Here is a 22,947-nt window from a genome sequence, read left to right on the forward strand (position 1 = left end):
TGCACAGACCAGTGTTTCTCAAATTTGGCAACTTGAAGATGGGTGGACTTCAGCTCCCAGAATTCCCCAGCCAGTGAATGCCATCTTCAAGTTGCCAAGTTTAAGAAACACTGACTTACATTGTGGCAAAACACACCCAGCTCAGTGGATGTCTCACCTATCATTCCTTCCTCTTCCTTTACTTTTGAAAAAGTGTGGGCATATTTACAGTCGCTGCATGTCCTTTATTGTAAAGTACTGTCCTTTATTTCAGAAAGCTGTCCTTTCGATGTATTTCTTTTTCAAAAACTCACTCATGTCCTTTCTTTTGGTCATTTAACTTTCACCATACAAATGGTACCGCTTAAGGTCACAGCCTTTTTCACTCACGTGAAAAGATGGGAACTGAATTATCTTTTTTTAAAATAAAGTGACATCTACAGTTTGGTTTTAGATATTTTTATTAGAATATGCATTCTGGTCAAGTTTTTCTTGGTTTTGCTCTTGAGTTTTCCATTGTAAAGCACAGTTATAAACACGAACAATTACAATGTTTTATCCTTATGAATCTCTGTCAAGTTTGCCCCTTTTTAAGGCATGTCCTTTATTTTCTCCAAGAAAGAACGGTCACTGTAGGCATATTGCATAGCAAAGCCAAGTTGCAGAGGGGCTCCCTGGCTGTATTTCCTGAAGAAGCTTAGCCTGCAGATAGAATCAGCCCATTTCTAGGTTCACACTATTAACTCCAACATTAACAAAAACAGTTTAAGAATTTATTTTATTTTAAAAACACCTATAAGACTTAAAAACCTAAAGTAACTTTCAAATATGCCACATCCTAAGTCAGCAAAAGCTAACCCAGGTTGCAACTAAGCAAGCTTTGTCCTTTGTTCAAAAGCAAGACCAAAGCTGGGGGTGGGGGCTCTGATCTGGGGGTCCTTGGCCTGTGGCCAGTCTCCCAGTTCAGTGGCCCAAACTCACGCCCATGAGAAAGAGATTTTCCCAGTGGTACAGCCTGCCCTGGACATCCCTCAGTCCAGCAAACTGATTCCTGCAGAGTTGTGGCCATTCTGAGTTAGGGTTGTCAGAAGGCGGAATAGCACGGAAAGATATTCCCCTCTGACCCATGCATCCCAGGACGAAATATATATATATAGATACATTTTAATGTATTTATTTGAGTACAGCACATTTCCAGCAAAGCCACGTGTAACTGAATCTGCTGCTTCCAGGGACAGACTTCATTATGGTGCTGCTGATATCGAAAATCTGATACGGCCTTTGGCTTCGGAACATTTTAAAAATATCATCCTCTTTAGTGTGATAAAACTGCCTGTGTACATGCACACGCACACACAGAGACGCTGAGCTGTCAGGTTTTGGATTTGGAGCATCTGCTCAAGTCACATGTGCTGGGTGGAAATTTTCCACTGGGGGAAAATGAACCGTTAACCATTAACCAACCTGAGAGGGGTGGAAAAACTTCTCTTGCACCCAAGGCAGTTCTTCTCATCATTAATCAGGGCTGTTTGGCATTGAGAGACCTTGGAAGCCAACGCAGTGTGCCAGCAGCTCTCCAAACCTTCCGGGCAGGGCCTTAGAGCAATGCCGAGATGGGGGACCAGACCACCTGCTTCCCACTTCTGAGTACGGTAGAGTAAGGTTGGATTAAGATATAACAGCTGCCCACGAATTCCTTGGAACTGGCTTGGAGTGAACTTGATAAAGATTTAGATCAGAGCATTTACTTCCCTTCTCCTCTTGCATCTAAGCACAGCACAAGGATTTCTGCCCATGTTCCCCGTGATGTTGCCTTCGTCCCCTCCCGGCCCATGAGTGAGAGAGGCTTCGGGCACCCACAACAACTCTCTTGGCGATGAAGGAGCCTTGCCCCCCATTCCCACAGTGCCATCCATCTGAGAGCATCTCCAGGGTGCAAAGTCTCTTGGGCTGATCTCCCGTTGCCGGGGAGGGCAGGCCGGGGATGGGCAGGGACGGTGGACCAAGCCAAGGGAGTCAGGAGTGGGATCTGAGCGGGATAGCACATTTCATGCCTGGATAGGCCATATGCCTGGAACACAATATCTACTACATGTTTCCCAACCATGGCAACCTGAGGAGGCGTGGACTTCAACTCCCAGAATTCCCCAGCCAGTCATGCTGGCTCTAAGAATCGCCACCAACTTGATGCCACATAATCAATGAATAGAATATCTAGCTCTCTGAAGAAGGTTCTGATGCTGGGAAAGGTGGAAGGAAAGAGAAGAAGAGGATGACCAGCAACAAGGTGGATGGATTCAGTTTTAGTGGTGATGGGGGCACTGTTGGGAGACCTGAAGGACCAGGTTAGGGACAGATGGTTGTTGAGAAAATCTATCTATGTGGTCACTAGGAGTTGACAACAACCTGATGCCACATAATCAATCAAGATGTGTAATTCATCCACAGTCTTCAGCATCATCCCTATCACATCGGCCCGTCCCACCTGGTCAGGCAGAGAGGGCATGTTACGGACCCCATCCATGAGAGATTGTCGATTGGCAGGGTCCAGGAGGAGGGCCTTCTCTGCCGTGGCCCCTGCCCTGTAGAATAAGTTACCTCGAGAGGTGAGGCGGGCCCCCACTCTCCCGGCCTTCCGAACGGGAGTGAAGACCTCGCTCTGCCACCTCACTTGGGGCAAGAGGGGGGATTGTCAATTGCGGGGGTGGCTGGTACCTAGATGCGGCCCCAGAAAATTTCATTAAGACCATCTTAGACTTCATATCTTATATTGTTTTACATTTTACATTTTTATATTTATGTATATTTATATTTTATAATGAATCTTTTATTCTTTTATTCACTTATAAACCGCCCAGAGTCGTCATTGCACAAAACGGGCAGTGGAGAAATATAACAAACAAACAAACAAATTAAAAACCTGGTAGAGATAATGGCCAAACTGCTTCATGAAAGGACTCAGTTACAGGGGTGATGGATGTACCTTAGAAGACTTGAAGGCTGGAGAAAATGGAAAAAATCTATCTATGGGGTCACTGAGTGTCAACACCAACCTGATGGTCCATCATCCACCAAAAACCCACCCATGATGTCTACCATGCCCCCAAATGTGTAGTTCATCCTCAGTCTTCAGCCTCCTCACCAAAATTTTCCTGGGCATGTGGAACATGGACCCTTTAGCATTTGTAAGTCTGGGAGCAAATCTGTTGCTGCATCCCAGCATTTGTAGAGGGGAGCAACAGGACAGAGGCTGTGAGGCCAGCGCTGTAAGTGGGCGCCGGGAGACATTCTCTATCCTCAGCCAAGCTTAGCTGATGCCCTTGGCCAGAATTAGAAAAACAGTCAGCTGTTAGCTGGGGCATCCACAGGGAGGGGAGGTCAAAAGAGTCAAAATGGCAACCACAACCATGACTTCCTGGCCTGTGGACCTCCTCGGCTATCGGTCCGAGGGCTCTTCTGCTTTTTCTAGATTTGTTTTCTAGAAAATAGAAGATTTGCTTTATGGGTGAGTAAACCAGCAGGAGTTGGGACCAGCATAGGGCAGAGATGAAGGGCCTACCTGCCAGGTGATCCTTGGCTGGATTTTGTGCCAGGAGACCTTTGTCGTGGCCTCTGACTTTGACCCTGCATCCTTAGGGTTGCGAGAGTGCAAACAGCAGGCAGGAGAGTAAACCAATTAGGGTGCATCACTTGGTAAAGACGTGTGGAAATCGATGGAGGCATTGGTCCAAGGAGGTACAGGGGTATCGGCAAAAAAGTCAAGGTGGAAGCCATGAGAATACAATTGATGCAATCTGCCTGTTTTTTATGTGTGTTTTATATACTCTGTGGACACCCTGGGACTTGTCCTTATAAACAGTGTTTCTCAGTCTCTGCAACTTTAAGATGTGTGCACTTCAACTCCCAGAATTCCCCAGCCAGCATGAAATAAAGAACTCTCCTTTATAACAAAGGATGTGTGGTCACTGTAAATATGCCCAAACTTTTTCGAAAGTTAAAGAAGAAGAAGGAACAATAGAAGGAGAGGGACCTGGAGGGGTGGGGGTAAGATATCCACTGAGTTGGATGTGTTTTGCCACAGACTGTGGCAAACTCCAGTGTTTCTCAAACTTGGCAACTTGAAGATAAGTGGACTTCAACTCCCAGAATTCCCCAACCAGGATGCTGATTGGGGGATTCTGGGAGTTGAAGTCCACCCATCTTAAAGCATGCTGGCTGGGGAATTCTAGGAGTTGAAGTCCACACACCCTGAAGTTGCTGAGATCAATAAACACTATTCTAAAGGCTTTCAAATATATGATTTTGAAGGCCTAGAAATCCAGAGATGGTGGAATTAAAGTTGCCCCTGATGTTTTAGGGTTCATGTTTTGTGTGAGCCCAACCAGCGAGTATAAGAAAATGCTGCCACCAGATCTACAGCCATCCCCATGGTCTGCCTATCATTGCATCTACATGAAGGGATGGTTTCCTCTGTTATTTTTCCTCCATTAAGCTACTGGTGCAGTCAAGTGGAATATGTGAAAAATCCCGGATGCTGAAGTCAGACTGGGAGCATTTAACCAATCAGCACTACTGCCTTGCTTGCATAGTTAGCCATCTGTCTAGATCCTTCCAAATGCTCAGCCATAATTTGGATGTTCCCTTTGTTTCCATATCTGTGGCATTTCCCCCATTGTCTCCACCCTAAAAAGATCTGGTGGGGGGACCTCATTCTTATGCAGCAGCACCAACCTGAAGGCAGACACAGAGGGATGTGGCTATTGGGGCCCAACTAATTTGACTCCAGGTAGTCCTCGCTTATCAACCATTCATTTAGTGATGGTTCGGATTTACGATGGTGCTGAAAAAACCTACTTGCACCCAGTCCTCATGCTTACAACTGTTGCAGCATCCTGAGGTCATATGATCACCATTTTAGACCTTTCTGGCCAGCTTCCAGCAAGCAAAATCAATGGGGAACCGCGTGATTCACTTAACAGCCATGTGGTCTGCTTAACAAGCGCTGCAGAAAAGGTCATAAATTCGGGTTGGATTTGCTTAATGACCACTTCGCTTAGTAACTGAAATTCCGGTCCCAGTTGTGGTCATTAAGCGAGGACTACCTATATGTTCACACAAGTGGCACAATTAGTCCTGTAACCCGTCTTCTGATTTCTTCCAACCTATTGTACTTGGTTATAAGTGACCAATATGAGGGACTCGTCCCTGGGGGAGCTGGGGGTGGCGACAACCGACAGGAAGCTCTGGCGTGGGCTGGTCCATGAAGTCACGAAGAGTCGGGAGTGACTGGATGAATAAACAACAAAATAAGTGACCAAATCAACTGGCTTCCCTCAATTTGCTAAGCCACAAAGAAAACTAACTAGGGTTTAAACCAGTCAAACTCAGCATGCTGTTTGACTGCATCTGCTAAATCTTTACCTGTGTCATGTGAAGATGGCCAGTTCACAGACTGGCAGGCAGAGGAAGGCCTGGCAGGGGAGACGCTGAGGAGATCTCCCAGCCCGTGTCCTGTTTTGGCCCTCCTGCATTTCATGAGGCTTCCGTCATCAAGCACCTTCCTGCAAAGGTGTCTGGGCCCCAGGGCCATAAGCTACATGGTCAAGGGAATCATAGTGGAGAACAATGAAGAACTACAGAGGCCAGTTGGAAGCAGGTTTTATTGATGAACTGCTGAAGAAAAGTCTGAAGAAGAAGGCTTAATCCAAGATCTTGATGTCTGCTTGTCTCAGGAGCCACATGTGAATTATAATGAAAGGAGGAGCACTTTGCTCTGGGCAGTGTTTGTCTTCATTCCTTAACTGCTAAATGTGCGGGAACAGTGTTTCCCAACCTTGGCATCTTTAAGATGGGTGGACTTCAACTCCCAGAATTCCCCAGCCAGCATTTGCTGGCTGGGGAATTCTGGGAGTTGAAGTCCACCCATCTTGAAGTTGCCAAGGTTGGGAAACACTGTGCTAGAACGTCTGCTCGATGGCCTTCAGATGCACTGGGACTACAACTCCTGGAATTCCCCATTGCTGGCTGGGAATGCTGGGCAATACAGTCCCAACCCATGTGAGCAAGACACTTCTTGCCAAATATGCCTCACTGCTGGTTAGGGGATTCTGGGATCTGCAGTCCAAACACACCAGAGTCCACCATGACAGGAAGGCTACTGTACTTAATAAGCTTAGGCATATCAGATTTGGGATGCAAAAACCTCAGTGACCACAAAGGGGCAGCAACTGCATAGAGATTTCTGCACTACTGCTGCCCTCAATGGCTGTCTGCAGCTCTGCTATACCTTGAACTAACTGCTTGGTGGATTGTTATTTAAACACTCCTGATTTATTTTTTCTTTTGGGGGGGCATCTAAAGGGATCTGTTGCTCCTGTAATTGGCTTCCCGCTAGCGTAAGAATACAATGCCACAATCCCATCTTCTCCCTGCTCCTCCTCTTCTCAATACGGGTGATCCCGCACGTGCTCCATGATGGTTTTCAGCCCCAGCCATGTCTCCTGAGCTGTGGGAATGATCTGTTTGGCAGGCAAGAGGAACCCGTGGCGCCCTGTGTCTCTCAGTTCGAAGGCAAACGAGTATTTGATCCCATAATTGTAAGTCCAGTCAATACTTCCACCGCTGGCTTGGTCTAGAATAGAGGACACGGGAAAACATGGGTCTGAGAAAGCTTGGTAGGTTCAGCTCACTACTGTCCAGTAGCATCAGAGTCTTCCTTAGACAAATACAGAATGTCTGCACCGTCTATCAGACACCCAGACCATGGTTGTCCCAATACATCTGGGCAGCATGAGGTCAGAAGGTTATTCTACATCCTACAATTCCTTCATGCAATGTCCTCAGCAGGGTTGTTGAATTAATTCATGTTCTGGATTCACAGGATCCACTGGACCAGAAACAAACAGACTACGTTCATCCAGCAGATAGGGCACCCCCCAAATTATCCAGGTTAAAACTAACCCAGCTTAGTATGTTGTATGAATGCATCTGCTAGGCCTTGACGTGGGCTGCTTAAGTATGTTCTGAGCCTCTCAGGCACCTCCCTAGCTTTACACCTTCCCAGTCTATGATGCACAGCTCCCATCATCCACAGTCATCAAGGGCCATGCTGTCTGATGATGATGGGAGTGAAAGTTAGGAGGCTGTTGGCAACCAGAGCTGAATAGCAGTTGGGGAACAAAGGGGATTAGGGGTTCAAAGGAGAAAGAAAAGAAGGGTTCAATTTAAACAGAACAATATTTTTTTTATTTCATTACCTCCCCACCCCCCGCCAGAAGAGGCACATGCTGAAATATACCCCAAAACTTACAAATGACAGAGCAGATGGATCCCACTTTGTAGCGAGTGCCGTACAGCGAAGTCAAGGCGTTGGCAGCTGCTTTTCCCACCATATCCTAGGGGGAAAATCAGAACTGAACCATCTGGATTCCCTTGGAAGCAGGGGTATCCACAGGGTGGGGTCAAAAAAGGCAAGATGGTGGCTATGGCAATGCAATTGAAGTGCCACCCGTTTTTTATGTGCTGGACTTTCTTAGTCCACTAGGATCAGAATTGGGCAAGCTGTGGTATTCCCTGTGGCACTCTATGGAAGCGAACATTGGACTTTGAAGAAGCAGGATAGGAAGAGTATTGATGCTTTTGAACTTTGGTGTTGGAGAAGACTCCTGAGAAGACCACGGACAGCCAGGAAAATATACCAGTTGATCATTGAACAAATAAACGCACTCAAGGCACAAATGGCCAGGCTCAAATTATCCTGTTTTGGACATATGGTGCCAAGACCCAGCTCTCTGGAGAAGGACCTAATGCTGGGCAAGGTGGAAGGAAAGAGAAGAAAAGGACGACCAGCAGCAAGGGAGATGGACTCAGTTACGGTGGCGATGGGGGCACCGTTGGAAGAGCTGAAGGACAAGGTTGGGACCAGATCAGTCTGGAGAAAGTCTATCTGTGTGGTTACTAACAGTCAACATCAACTTGATGTCACATAATCAGTCAATCAATCAATCAATCAATGGGAAGGAAAGAGAAGAAGAGGATGACCAGCAGTAAGGTAGACAGACTCGGTTACAGGGGTGATGGGTGCATCATTGGGAGACCTGAAAGACCAGGTTAGGGGTAGATATTCATGGAGAAGATCTATCTATGTGGTTGCTAGGAATCCAAAATGACTTGATGGCACATCATCAATCAATCAATCAGAAAGAACAGTGATTTCAATACATAGGGAGCCATGAGAAATAGTGAGACAATGGCATGAAGTTGACAGTGTCTGAGCTCAGAAGTGATATAATAAGGTCAGTCCTGGTTCATTCTTTGATGGGAGCGGAGGCCACAAAGGAATCCCAGAGTAGTAGATTAGACAGGGAAGTCCAAGGGAAAAAACCATCCCAGAACAGGAGCATGGCAAAGACTGTGAAATGACAATTCCCTTAATTCTGATTCCTCTTAAAGCACAAGGAATTAATGGAAAGTTAATGCAGTTAATGGAAAATTAATGCAAACATGGAAAGGCAGAAGAAAGAGGAAGTTGAGAACCTGCAGACTACTTTGAGAGCATGGGAATCTTAATGAATTGGTTTGTCACATTTATAGCCCACTTTCTGATAAAAATGGCAATCCTAAATTGGCCTCATAGTGATATTATCTAATCGGGATCTTGGATATTGAAGAAAAGCTTATTTTGAGCTTCTGGTTCTCCCTTCTGCGAGTCCTGATGGAGGGTTTAGATCCAATTCAACTTGGAGGAAAGTATTCTTGAGGTTAATGGGATACTTGCCTTCCAGCCACTGAAGCCACATGGGATCTATTCCAGAACATGGTCCCTTAACCCACAGCTAGAAAGCACACCTTCTACGTACATGAAAACTGATTTTCATGTACCATTATAAGCAGCCTTTTGTTTATCAAATACCTATTAACCCTACAGGGAGTTAAAAAAACCAAGCAAACCTTATCATTAGGTTCACATCTTACAGTGTGATTTGCTTAGCTGCCAGATGTTGACTGATCTTCTGGGTGTATATAATATGAGGCTACCAGATCTTGGTTGTGGTGATCAGGTCGTGCACGCTGCATGAATCTAGCCATCCTGATTTGTAGGATTAATGGTATACCACCATGTTTGAACCCAGCCAATAATATAAGGCAGTGTTTCTCAACCTTGGCAACTTTAAGCAGTGTGGCTGGCTGGGGAATTCTGGGAGTTGAAGTCCATACATCTTAAAGTAGCCCAGGTTGAGAAACACTGATATAAGGCTACCAGATCTGGACTGCAAATATTCATGCAGTCACTATGGGGCAGCAGAGAGTTTGTTTCGGTATCTCTTTCTTGCCATCTAGTGATCATCTGTTGTTCTGCAGCCCAGATCTGGTAGCCCTTGGCCTGAAAACTAAACAGGCTGGGTGGATTGGTGCAAAACTAAGGGACAGCAAGATGAACACTAACTAGACTTAATATGTTGTGTGAATGCAGCTGACCTGGTGAGGTGTGTTGTGTGAATGCAGTCAGTCAGCCAACCACAAGCAAAGCCTATGAGGGTCACTGCCCGGTGAACCCAGAGCCTTACCAGTTCTTCTGCGTCTTGAGCTTTGTCGCATTTATAGCCAAAGGGGTACATCAGGAGCTGGGAGTAGCTGTGGATGCTGATAAATGCCTTGATATTCCCGTGCCTCTTGACAAAATCCACAACCGAGCGGACTTCGACTTCCGAGTTGGCGCTGGGTCCGTGGTAAGAGTCAGAGCAGGGGTCGTTGCTGGCCCCAGGTCCTGCCAAGGTGGGAATCCAAAGGAAGCCAGTCAAAACGCAACGGGAGTCCGAGGCAAATGGACGTGTCTGCTTTTCAGAGGGGTCTTCAGACACCCATTTCCAACTGGTTCCTATGATGCCTTTCGCTCTTATCCCTGCGCAGGGCTGTGGGTCACTCAAGGGAAGTATCAGGCAGGCTTGCTTGACCCACTGATTTATGGCTGATGCCACTGTAGTTTCCCCAATTCAGTTCCAGGATGGCTATCAGAAGGGTGTCTATGGCCCACCTTCTTGTAAGCTCTCGGAGCAGAAGGTACAGACGTTACTATCTCTCTCTCACTTGGTCTTTCTGAGAACTTAAGGGAAGGTGGACTGTAGATACCATCCCAACAGGTACTGGACACCTCTTCCTGCAACAGGGCCAGGGCTTGGATAGCTCCTAAAGGTAATGCACTGTCTGCAGTCGTCCAAAAATGCAACGGCCCATGAGTTCAATTCTTGGAAGAAGGTGTGAGCCCCACAGAATGACATCTGGCTACCTACCTCTGATGATTCCGAATAAGGACGACCATGTACTGCATCCTGCCAATCAATTATTTGCTGCATCACAGCTAATTGAGATGGATGCAAATCTGTTGCCGTGACTTCTAGTTTACTTAATCCGGAATTTTAAACTGTACAAAGCAGAGTAGCTCAGACAGGGGAAGCTACGTGGTTGCCTTAAGACCAATTTGGACAACAGTATCTTTCCCTTCTAAGGATGCTTAAAGTACTTAAAGCCCAAATAGCCTCCCGATCAGGGCAGGGAATAACAACAGAGACTAGAATTTTAGCCCTGATGCAAAATAGGACCCATGGTTTGTACAGAGGGGAAATACCAGCATTAGACAATTAAAGAACTAGCCCCAGAGAAGGAAATGCCTAGTTTTACCCCCAAAGCCAGCATCCCAGTTTCGGTTGGGATCAACTCCGACGCATCTGCTGCCAGGAATCCTGGAGCGGGTTTTTCTCCACATACGGTTCTGAACATGAAAAAAAGGGGGGTGCCGTTGGAAGCAGCAACAAAACAAAAAGAACAGTCATTGCAAAAGATTGAGATGCTCTTGGACAGTGTTTCTCAACCTCGGCAGCTTTCAGATGGTTGGTCTTCAACTCCCAGAATCCCCCAGCCAGCATGCTTTAAGATGGGTGGACTTCCACTCCCAGAATCCCCAGGCCAGCATGCTTTAAGATGGGTGGACTTCCACTCCCAGAATCCCCCAGCCAGCATGCTTTAAGATGGGTGGACTTCCACTCCCAGAATTCCCCAGCCAGCATGCTTTAAGATGGGTGGACTTCCACTCCTAGAATCCCCCAGCCAGCATGCTTTAAGATGGGTGGACTTCCACTCCCAGAATCCCCCAGCCAGCATGCTTTAAGATGGGTGGACTTCCACTCCCAGAATTCCCCAGCCAGCATGCTTTAAGATGGGTGGACTTCCACTCCCAGAATCCCCGGGCCAGCATGCTTTAAGATGGGTAGACTTCAACTCCCAGAATCCCCCAGCCAGCATGCTGGCTGGGGGATTCTGGGAGTCGAAGCCCACCCATCTTAAAGTTGCTGAGATTGAGAAACCCTGCTCTAGACTGAAAGAGGAGACAGCCCACTGCAATTCAGGATCAATACTCACTTTGGTGTGAGAGAAGACATATCCGTCAGGGTTTGCAACTACCAGCAGAAAAATATCCACGGTGTTTAAGAGGGATGTTAGCGACGGCTCCTTCCCAAAGTCAGAGGCAATCTGAGGAGGCCAAAAGAGAAATGAGAAGAGCTTGAAGGTGGGGTGGGATTCCAGGCCTGGACCTTCTTCTGGGCAAGCATCCCTCATCTCTCCTGCAAGAATGCTTTTGCAGCTGTCCACACTTATCAGAAGCCCCTTGTGGGTTCACGCCACTCTTTCATCCAGGTTTCACCACTTGTGTTCACTTGGGGTCCACTTCCGGCTTTGGAGGGGCCAGGCCCCCCCATGACTCCTCTTCATGTCTCTGCAGGGTTAAGGCCCCTGTTTTGCACCCTGAAATCCTCCCACTTCCTTGGGCGCAAAAGGGAGCTTTGTTCTGTCCCTGTTTCTGCACTTTAATTGAGGAATAGTGTGATGGGTATATATGAAGGTATGCCAACTTGGAGCTCCTGGAACCTCAAGAAGGAAGCTGATGAGCACCTCTTGGCACCCGGACATATCACGTGGCCAGGGGCTATACACATCTTTAAGAGGGAGGTCAAGGGGTTGCCTTGCCAGGTGGGCAGGACCAGCCCCTAAAGTGGGCAGAGCCAGACGCACACATTCCCACCATGGGCATTCAGACACTTCCATAGCAGCTGACCTTTTTTGCCGTCCAGAGAGCAGTTGCCTGCGTCACCCATTCTCGAGCGTGGATCCCGGCATCAATCCAGATGGCACGGCGCCTCTCTCCCCCAGTGCTGAACTGTCAGGCAGAATGTGGACTTTACAAATAGTCCTTTTTTTCCCAGCAAAGTGGCACAGCAAAACAGCAATACAGAATGATTGTCATGTGACACCATCAAATAAAATATTGCTAAAATCTAAAAGAATGGATTCTAAAAAATCAGTTATTGGGATTGGTTGCAACAGATATACAGTATATATAGTAATATGTTTTATTACTACAATATACAAATGACTAGAAAAAATGAAACAATATGAAATACAAAAAGTTGCTCATTTTCACCAAGTCAGCATCTCAACATATGGAGCGATGATTTTCAACCTTGGCAACTTTAAGTTGGGTGGACTTCAGCTCCCCGAATTCCCCAGCCAGAATGCTGGGAAGGTCCACCCATCTTAAGTGCTGGCTGGGAGATTCTGGGAGTTGAAGTCCACCCATCTTACAGTTGCCAAGGTTGAAAAACTCTGATGTAGAAGACAGTTCAGTGCTGAGGTAAGTGCACTTAAAGCCAAAGATTTCAATTAAATTAACTGCATTTAAGTCTGTGACCGATGAAGTCCTGTAAAATAAAGCTTTTGAAATCTGTGCAGTACAGTAGATTAGCCACTTTAATTGCCTCTGAATGAGTATCTGAATGAGAGGACCCAAGTTATTCTGCATTAATTAGCAATTCCAGCTGTGCCCCACTGCTTTCTGATGATCACAGCTTGTACTGGTAACCAACTTTGCTTGGCATTGTTTTTACATCTTTTCAGGGCAGCAATTTTCCCCTTTAAAATCCACACGCTCTCCTCATATGCATTTGAAAGGAAATCCGGGAATTATTGCACATGTTCATTCTTGAGATGCTATGCATACCAAACACTTATGCATCTTTTTTGGAAGATCTTGGTGAGCCAAGTTAATTCCTGGAATTGTGTTGCTCAAAATACAGCTGTGAAAATGCAAAATTTCATAAATAGGACACAGTTTAATTCACATATTAATTCGGTTCTGAATGTCTCATTGTTTTAAGTATGTGCTCATGTTCTTCTGAAGGATGATCAAGTGTTTGGAAATTGACAGAGGGGCCTATAAATAGATATTGTCTGTGTTTTAATGTTCACACAGACCACAGTGCTAGGATACCGATTCTCTTGCCAGGGAATCCAGGGGGTGCGAGGGGTGGAAGTACCAACATCCGCAAGGCGGCAGGCGTGGGATTGCAACCGACGCCTGGGCGCAGAACTTCAGCCCACCACCTTGGAGATTTTCACATTCCACACAAACTTCTGTCCAAGGGATTTGCTTCTCCTTCTCTGCCTGAACAAACATTTCACCACTGGCCATCTTAGAAATGTACAGTGCAGAAACCAGTTTATGCTTTTTTATTTTAAAGACCAAACACTGAAAGATCTGATTTCAACAACAATAATTTACAGTAGCTGTATAATATTACACAAACAGACCTCTTTGTTTATCTTTTTCCCCTTCCTTCCTTCCTTCCTTCCTTCCTTCCTTCCTTCCTTCCTTCCTTCCTTCCTTCCTTCCTTTTTTAAAAAGATGCCATAAAAGTGGCTTTGAGATCTCATGAATGTTTTGGGGATTTTATGAAGGAACACATGAGGTCCCAGTTAGATGAACTGTTCAGGAAGGGAGGGAGGGAGGGAGGGAGGGGAGAGGAGGTTTTTTTCTTTAAAAAAATCCCTTTGCCATAAGAGCTCCAGTAGCATCCAAAGTGCAGCCTCAAGAGGACTAGAATCTTTCAGTCTTGGTGGGATCAGATTCTGTGGACAGAGGCAAGTGAGCCAGGGAAAGGAATGGCACTGGGGACAAGAAAAATTGAGCTGGTGTTGTTCCCTGCCAACTCAGGGATGGGGAAATAGATCCATAACTTGGTACTGGGAAAGGCCCTTAAATTTAATAGAAAACTCATGCACTTATTTCATTCTTTCAAAATACAGGAAGATAGGCAAGAATTCACTCCAGATTTTGGAATAATTGTTGGCACAGGATTTTAATATACAGACCCAAACGTTACCTTGAGGACAAAGAGAGGTCGTTTTTCATAAGTCTCCCCAATCTGGAGTTTGCTCACGATCTGGGGGTGCTCAGCCACAATGTCATCCATAGCTTGGTAAATCTAAGGTGGAAATGGATACAGAGGAAGAGAGAGACGGAGTTTGCAGGAGGGCAGAAAAGGATATGTTAAATTCACATGTTTGACATATAAGCTGCCTTTTTAGTCTAGACCAATGTTTCTCAACCTTGGCAACTTTAAGATTGGTGGACTTCAATTCCCAGAATTCCCCAGCCAGCCATGCTGCTCTAGAACTATAACCTTGGATGTCCAGTCAGGGGTATCTAGGGAGGGGAGGTCCTAAAAGTCAAGGTGGTGGCTGCAAGCATGGGATTGATTGCAACGTATGTAAAAAGAGGTGGTGCTTTGATTGTAGAGTCATGAATGCCATCATGACTTTTTCGATGCCCCTGAGTCTCATCCTATGCTCTGCACGTGAATTGCCACCACAGCATCCCTGAAAGATGGGTAAATGGACTGTGATTCACTCCCCCAGCCAAAAAAAAAAAAGCCCATCACCATCTGTCTGCCAAGGAGCGTTTTGCAACAGGAAGCCTCCTCCCTTAACGCTTAGCTAATTGCCGCCCTTTGGTTCTATTCCTTTGCTTTGTATAACCTAGAAGAAGTTTGCTCCATCTTTGAGCAGGTGTAACAGATCCTTGAGGACTACTCTCCTATCTCCTCTGAACTTTGCATATTGCTGGCTGCTGGATAAGAGCCATTGAGCTTGCCCATGCTCCAGGTCATCATGCACAATCGGGCCTGGAGTGCTTGGTTCTCTATTGGAGTCTATGGGAACAATAGGCTCTCTCTGGCCACCTGATGACCAGGGCCAGGAGGACTTGGAGTAGCAGTCCTGGACGTCATGCAATGCTCACTAGCATTACCCAAGAGTGCAAGAAGGAAATTCTTAATGAATTACCCTCTTAGATTCCCATACGTACAAGAACATCTGCTGGGCCCAACGGTTTGGTGATCTCCCACTCAATGAGAGATTCAGGCAAAAGGCAAGCAAAACCACGCGCATCTAACTTACTGATTCCAAGGTATGGTAAGCGCCATAGTTGAAATTCTTGCTGCCATATTCCCGTTGTCGATTAAGGTGCATCTCTCGAGATTCTTCATCCAGTAAGGCCTAAAAACAAGAACATGGCTCACAATGGGGAAGGCACCCTCTCTCCCAGGGGTCTGAACCTGGGAAACACCTTCCAGCTAAAGTTGGCAAAAGAGGGAAACATAAAGTGATTGTGTAGGAGCAAACTGGACTTTAAAAGTTCCACAGTGGAGGGAGATTGGAAAGAGGCACTGAATGTCAGTGCAGGTTCCTTCATTTTATTGGGAATGTTCCTGGGAATGGAACAGCTTTTTGAAAGCTCTGAAGGAGGAACAGGAGGAAAAAGAGAATTTTTTCATAGGTTTTGTGCAATGCAGAGCTCTGGAGCATTGATGTTCCTTGAACGCGGCCAGCCAGCTGTGTGTATGCAGGGTTAAACTTCTGACATGCTAATTTGCATTCAGAAGGAAGCTTTTCTCAGGAAAATTATTATGGTTATGATTTCACACAACAAGGTGAAATCACAGCTGCCAGTTCTTTAGCTAGTGTTGGCCTTCATTCGCATTGAGGTCTTCCCAAGAACCTTGGATGTCATAACGTATCGGCGTAGGATATGTGTGGATCCAAGCAGTGTGGCCTTTTGTAATTGACAGATGGAAATTTTGTCAATGTGCAGGTTTTCTAAGTGCTGTCCAACACTTTTTGGTATGGCACCCAGTGTGCCAATAATCAACTATTATTGCTATTGCTATTGCTATTTACATGCATTCTACCAGATAATTCTGCATCTGGCAGTTTTGACTATTGGATCCTTCCCAAGAATCTAGAAGGATTAAGGATATCATAAAGATTTGTGCTATTCCAAGTAATGCAACTTTTTGTAACTGATGAGTTGAGATTTTTTTCCTGGGGCACCTGCAATCGTGCGATCCAAGCTCTGTTGTTTTTTTTAAAAAAAAAACAGGCAGACCTTCAATTGCACCTGCCATCTTGACTTTTTTGACCATACCCCAGAGACCCCCTGATTCTTTTTGTGTCCAAGTGCTTTCCCAGATCTTTTGGAATGGCCAAGCATGCAGCCAACTGTCGGCACCACTGTGACTTCCTTTTTTCACATTTGCTCAACCTCTATTTGAAGTTTGTTTCATTGAATGATTGATTTAATATATTTATACAGCCGGCCATCTCATATACATGACTCTGGATGGCTAACAATTAAAAATGAAATAAAAACAGGATTAAAAACAACCCAAATTTTAAAAACCACATCAACAGTGTAAAATAGCAGCCAAGAACATTAATAATATCTCATATTCATCCCATCCATGAAATGGGCTCACCCATAATGTTTTTATTGTAAACTGCCCAGAGTCCCTCCATTGGGGGGGAGATGGGCGGTGATAAAATTTGATAAATAAAATAAATAAAATAAAATAATAACATTGTTGTTCTTGTTGTTGGTATTATTATTTCCCTCTCTTTCCCATGGTCAGACTACAAGTTCCAATAGTCTTGTTATTCCTGGGGATTCTGTCCCACCCTAATGAGATAACAAGACCTTGAAAAAATGTATTTTACACATGCACAACAGCTGATCTGGCATTCCATACATGGGTAAACATTCACACACAAAAAGACCTCACCAAATCCTGCTCTAAACCAAATTAAGTGCCCAAACCAGCAGATTCATGAAAGTCTTTATCATGGATGATGAAATCTGGTCTGCATTTACGAGCCATGCAGGTGTCAAATCGCCAAATGGAAATGCAGATAATGAGAGCCTTCTGCCTTTGCATCATCTGAAGAATATGATCCCTGTCCGGGTGGGGAACTGGGCCTGTCTGGGCCCATTCTACTTGGCCACAAATCTGTGTTGCTTCTCCGTTCATCTTCCTTGCGTAATTATAATTATCACTGGCATTATATTTGCCATTATTGTTATTTCAATTTAATTCCCATAATCCCCTGAATTGGGCAGGAGAGAAGAACTGTAATAAATAAACATCCTGCCTTTCTGCCCCTGAGGCTAATAATCCCAAACAAACTGTAATATAATTAGAAGCCAAATTTTAAAAAGCCATTAAACCTTTTCATAATGCAGCTTGCTTGCTTTAGTGGTCTTCAGTAGGGGTAAGCCAGAGATATTGCCCCCTCAGAACAGGAGGAAAAGCATATACAAGAAACAGCAAGCCTGAGGATAATACAAGGTTTGCAGAAAAATGATGCTTTTAATGTCAAGACGGTGTCTGCAACTGCACGATCAAAGCCCTGTGTCCTTTTACATGCCCTGCATGCATAAAAAAAGTGTGAGACTTTGCACACGCAGTTGCACCTCCATCTTGAATTTTTTTAACCCCTTCCTGGAGACAGCCCTCATTCCCAAAACATGCTTCACTAACCTAAAATGTGGATCAGCGTGTTTTGGGAACTCAGCTCTGTCTTAGCATGTTTTTGCCTTGGGCCGTTTTGATTAGACCAGTGTTTCTCAACCTTGGCAACTGTCAGATGGGTGGACTTCAACTCCCAGAATCCCCCAGCCAGCACTTAAGATGTGTGGACTTCCCCAGCATCCTGGCTGGAGAATTCTGGGAGTTGAAGTCCACCCATCTGAAAGTTGCCGAGGTTGAGAAAAACTGGATTAGACACTGGATGGATTAGTTACTGGGGCTTTGCACGCTGCAGAACACAGTGCCTGGATTTGTGTGAATGCATTGACAGAGGATTGGGTATGTTGACTGTTGCAGGGTAAGGAGCGAGGAGGAAACACAGAATCAGTGCTGTTTTCTGATAATTCCACTAAACCAGGTTTCTCAAGGTCCCCTTGCTTGGCTGATGCTGTTCCTTCAGCACCACAACTCTGCATGCTTCTGATTCAGAGGGACAGGAACCTTCCTCAATAACTGAGCTGGAAGGAATTTTTGCTTTTGCAATAGTCGGATTTGCTCACATGTTGTTTACCACTGACTGTGGGTGACTTTGGGCCAGCCACCCTCTCAGCCCAGCCTACAAATCCGGTGTGGTTTGTGGCTGCTGAGAAAAATTGGAGAAGGAATGCTGTGGGCGCCACCTTGACTATCCAGAGGAACATGGGGTCAAACTCTCACAAATCAACAAATAAACAAAATCTCCCCATAATCCCCCAATGCCCAGACCTGAGCATGATTGTTATTGTGGTTGTTTGGAAGAGGAAAGGTGGGACATGTTGCCCAAATACAGTGCATGGAGAATTCTTTCATACAATATAGGTAGTTCTCACTTAACAACCACAATTGGGACTGGAATTTCAGTTGCTAAGCGGTGGTCATTAAGTGAATCAACCCGATTTTACAACTTTTTTTGCGGCAATCATTAAACGAATCACTGCAGGCATTAAGCAAACTACATGGATGTTAAGCAATTCACACAGTTTCCCATTGATTTTGCTTGGCAGAGCTGACTGGGAAGGTTGAAAAAGGCGATCATGTGACCACATGACCCAGCAACAGTCATAAATGTGAAGCAGTTGCCAAGTGCCCAAATCGTGATCACGTGACCGCAGGGATGCTGCAGTGGTTGTAAGTGTGAGGACCGGTCATAAGTCGCTTTTTTTCAGCACCATCATAAGTCCAAACTGTCACTAAATGAATGGTTGTTAAGTGAGGACTACCTGTAATCCCACTCATTGATTTTTCCCTTCCACTGTACCTGCACATCTTCTATCAGGACTGAATACTTAATCTGGTGTGACTCCAGGAAGACTTTGACAGCTTGGAGACATGCAAAGGGCACCTGGGTGTCCACAGGTTCATCAGGATGCAAAGGAAACCGCCAGAAATTTAGCTAAAAAGAAGAAAAACTTTTGAGGAAAAGGGCCATTTGCTTTCCTGCCCCACCCCAAAATGCCAGCATAAAATCCCATTTCCAGGGGCATCCACAGAGAGGGGTCAAAAAAGTCAAGATGGTGGCCATAACCTTGTGATGGAAGACCTGAGGGCTTTGATCACAGTTGCCACCCCCATCTTCACCTTTTCAACTGCTCCACGGATGCCCCGCCTGCTTTTCTTCTACCTGTTCCAAGGGCTTATCTTCACGCCTCCCAACCACAGCACCAACATGCCTTGGTAATAGTTTTCTTCTGCCATTTAGTCACCTATCCCCACCCCATCCTCCCCAGCCCACAGCAGAGGCAGCCTTAGGTCAGCTTTATCTGTTCCAGTCTCATGCTTCCCTCTTCTTCTGGCAGAAGTTCTGGTGTGGAGCTGGTCTAGCATGCTGTGATGATCTGGTTGCTGACAAGCCAGGGGTGGGGTCTGCCCAGCCCTTATTGGCTGCTTTAAGCCCCTACCCTCCAGCCCAGTGTTTCTCATCTTCAGCAACTTTAAGCTGTGTGGACTTAAACTCCCAGAATTCCCCATCTTAAAGTTGCAGAGGTTGAGAAACACTGCTCCAGCCCCTCTCCTCTAGTCCCTGGGCACCACCCCCATGGCCATTTTGGCTTGAGCTCCAGGAGGGAACAGCCCCTGACTTCCATTGAGTCCCAAAATGCTTGCTGAGTCTTACAGAACTTCTATAGGTACTATCAGCCCCACTAGGTAGACCAGACTAGGAAATCCATCCCACTGGAAGGCTAAAACTACTTTTATTCAGATGTTATTAATATTATTAATAACAGCATCTTCCAAGTCTGATTGTGCTGGACCTCCCCCCCCCCCCCCTTCTTATACTCCTGTGAATTAGGGAGGTGTCTACCTGAGCTGCTTCTGAATGTTATCTGGATGTTCTGGGCTTTAAAAATGCTTCAGCCCCTTTGGCTCAGGGAACAGTTCCTGCATTTTTCCATCAAGGTCATCCTCCTTGACCTCTGCAGATACACAGGCATAGAGCTCTTTTGGAACAGCAAATCTACTGTTCTCTTGCACTGCAAAAATTTTAATTTCAACTGGGAAAAGAGAGTTGTCTTCTGCCAGCTGGGTATGGTTGTTTCTGTTGCCATTGGTGACATTCCTGATTTCCCATTGCTTCTGTCAGGAAACATTTTTGCACAGTGCATTTTTATTTCATTAGTGGGGGGCAGCACCATGGGGTAGAGCTCATGAAATATTGGTCATTCCTCTCTGCTTTTCTAGGTCCAGGTCCCTCTTCCATGTCTGCAACCTGTCAGCAAACTTATTTTTGGAGGCAGAATGAATGCTCATCCAGGAGACCGCTAGCTCAACCAATAGCTAAGAGGGACACAGCTCCACACTTGCAGCCTGTTAGTCAGGCAGTTTGGCAGGTAGCTAAACCAGCTGTTCTACACACCAACCTACACTTCACACACACACCCATCCTGGGATGGTCCAAATCCTAGGAGTGTATGGATCACTTACTGTCCACAATCTGACAATTCAAATAAATTCATTTCCATTTTTCCAACCAACTATGCAAAAACCTTCCTGAACTGTCAGATTGATTCAGAGGCCTGTGATTCAGGCATTCCTCCAATTCAAAACAGGTTGATCTGATTCAAAGTTTCAGCTAAATTGCCTTTGAAGTGAATCTTCAAAGTTTGCCCTATCAGAGATGGGTAGTGTTCGAACATAATGGGTTACGCAGCCCAGGGTGTCAAGCAGAGGCTGACTTTCTCCCTGCAATCATCACTTGGTCTGGCAACTCTCTGCAGAAGAGTGGACAGGCTTCTGCTGGGGCATCTTGACCGCCAGACAAGTTGGAGTCCCTCTGTGATTCCTTCTGCCTCTCTGGAAGAAGAGAACAGCCTGAAAATTGCCAGGGAATGCAAAGCAAGAGAGAGAAAGATCTTCAGGCATGAAGCACTTTCTCCATTTGTAATTACAAACTAGCTTTGCATTGAGGAGTCTGTGCCCAGAAGCAGGACATAATAAATAACCAAATATATAAACGGTGATGATGATGATGATGACGACAATGAGCCATAGAGTTGGTGTTGATGCTTAGTGACCAAATAGAGAGATTTTCTCCAGGAGGATCTGTCCCCAGCCTGGTCCTTCAGGTCTTCCACTGCTGCTGTGAGTCCATCCACCTTGATACTGGTGGTCCTTTTCTTCTGTTTTCTGCCACCTTTCCGGCATTACAGACTTCTCAAGAGAGTTAGGTCTTCATGTTCACTGATTGATTGATTACTGTACATATCATCAAGTCATTGTTGATTCTTAGTAACCACAAAGATAGATTTTCTCCAGGAGGATCTGTCCCCAACCTGGTCCTTCAAGACTTCCAGCGATGCACCCATTGCCACAGAGTCCATCCCCCTTGCTGCTGGTGGTCCTCTTCTTCTCTTTTCTTCCACCTTTCCCAGCATTATGGATTTTTCAGAGGAACTTGGACTTCACATTGATTGATTCATTATGTGCCATAAAGTCAACTCTCAGAAACTACATACAGTAGATACACCTTCTCCCTAACCTGGTCTTTCATGTCTCCCAATGATGCCTCCACTACCACTCTAAGTCCTTCCCCTTTGCTGCTGGTGGTCCCCTTCTTCTCTTTCCTTCCACCTTTCCCAGAATTATAGACTTCTCCAGATAGATAAGCAAATGACATCCTAAATGAATGTTGGTGCAGATCTGTGGGACCTCGTACAACATGTTAATAACCAGTTAGGTAAAATATAGGCTTCTGAAAAAAAGCAGCCAGCCATATTCCAAAACTCTAATTCCCAAATGGATTGTACCCTGTACAGATTCACACACCTGGAGAGGATTAAGGCCTTCCAATTCTTTCAGCAAATGAATTTGTTTGTCACTGCACGGCTCCACTCGGAGAACCTGGTCACTAGAACAGTCAAAATCAAAATAAGTGAGTTGTTTGCCCAGTTTGGCACATTGCTGGGTGTTCTGCATTCATTCGTCCATGGTGTTGGGTGTTGCCCTTTAGAAGGGAAATCCCACCAGTGGTAGGAGCTGTTTGGATGATTACTATATGAGCAAGGCAGGTGGACCATTTGCAGATGTATTAAAAGGCCAAAGATGGGGAAAGTGCAGTGGAGCATTTCACAGGGGGGGGGGGCAAGAAACCGGCTGCCACAAGTTAAGAATGGTGGTCAAAGAGGTTTCCACAGGCTGTTAAAAAAAATCAAGTGTGACTATGTGATCAGAGCCCCTGCCCCCTTTTTTTACCTGCGTGAAGATGCATAAAAAGGGGTGGGTCTCCAATCATACAGTCAATCCCCTGTCTTGACTTTTTTTGACACACCTGTGCACCCACCTCCCCATGGATGCCCCTGAATGGTCCATTGGATATGCTAGCCAATGTTTCTCCATTTAGAAAATATTAAACAACGTTTGCACTTTTGAAACATCTGAGACATTTCAGGTGAAGCCAATGCAATTTTTCTGGTTTTATTTTGGGCCCCAGGAAGTGGGAGGAAATGGTCTCAGCCAGGCATGACACCTGGAGGAAGAGAGACAGAAAATCAGTAAAATTTGCTTATAAATTTTAGAAGGCTGCTCGTAACAATTTGCAAATTCATCAGAATGATGTTACCCTCCCTCTTGTAAGATCACCTAAAATATGCCCATTCTTAAGCACCAGAACAGTATTTTTCAACCTTGGCAACTTTAAGATGTGTGGACTTCCGCTCCCAGAATTCCCCAGCCAGCATGGCTGGCTGGGGAATTCTGGGAGCGGAAGTCCACACATCTTAAAGTTGCCAAGGTTGAGAAA

The 22,947-nt window shown here is 45.5% G+C and overlaps 1 protein-coding gene across 1 annotated transcript; it reads right to left on the reverse strand.

Moving 5' to 3' along the window:
* Positions 1–6,368: 6,368 nt before the first annotated feature.
* Positions 6,369–22,124, reverse strand: LOC134501198 (carboxypeptidase A2-like). Its single transcript, XM_063308808.1, has 10 exons — positions 21,975–22,124; positions 18,970–19,104; positions 15,268–15,366; positions 14,193–14,294; positions 12,089–12,190; positions 11,395–11,505; positions 10,657–10,747; positions 9,546–9,745; positions 7,289–7,373; positions 6,369–6,610 (listed from the first exon to the last, which is right to left on the reverse strand). The coding sequence occupies exons 1-10, from the start codon at positions 22,122–22,124 to the stop codon at positions 6,423–6,425; spliced, it is 1,263 nt and encodes a 420-aa protein (XP_063164878.1). The 3' UTR covers positions 6,369–6,422.
* Positions 22,125–22,947: the final 823 nt, after the last annotated feature.

This window comes from Candoia aspera, chromosome 7 (genome assembly GCF_035149785.1).
Source record: "Candoia aspera isolate rCanAsp1 chromosome 7, rCanAsp1.hap2, whole genome shotgun sequence".
Classification (NCBI taxonomy): domain Eukaryota; kingdom Metazoa; phylum Chordata; class Lepidosauria; order Squamata; family Boidae; genus Candoia; species Candoia aspera.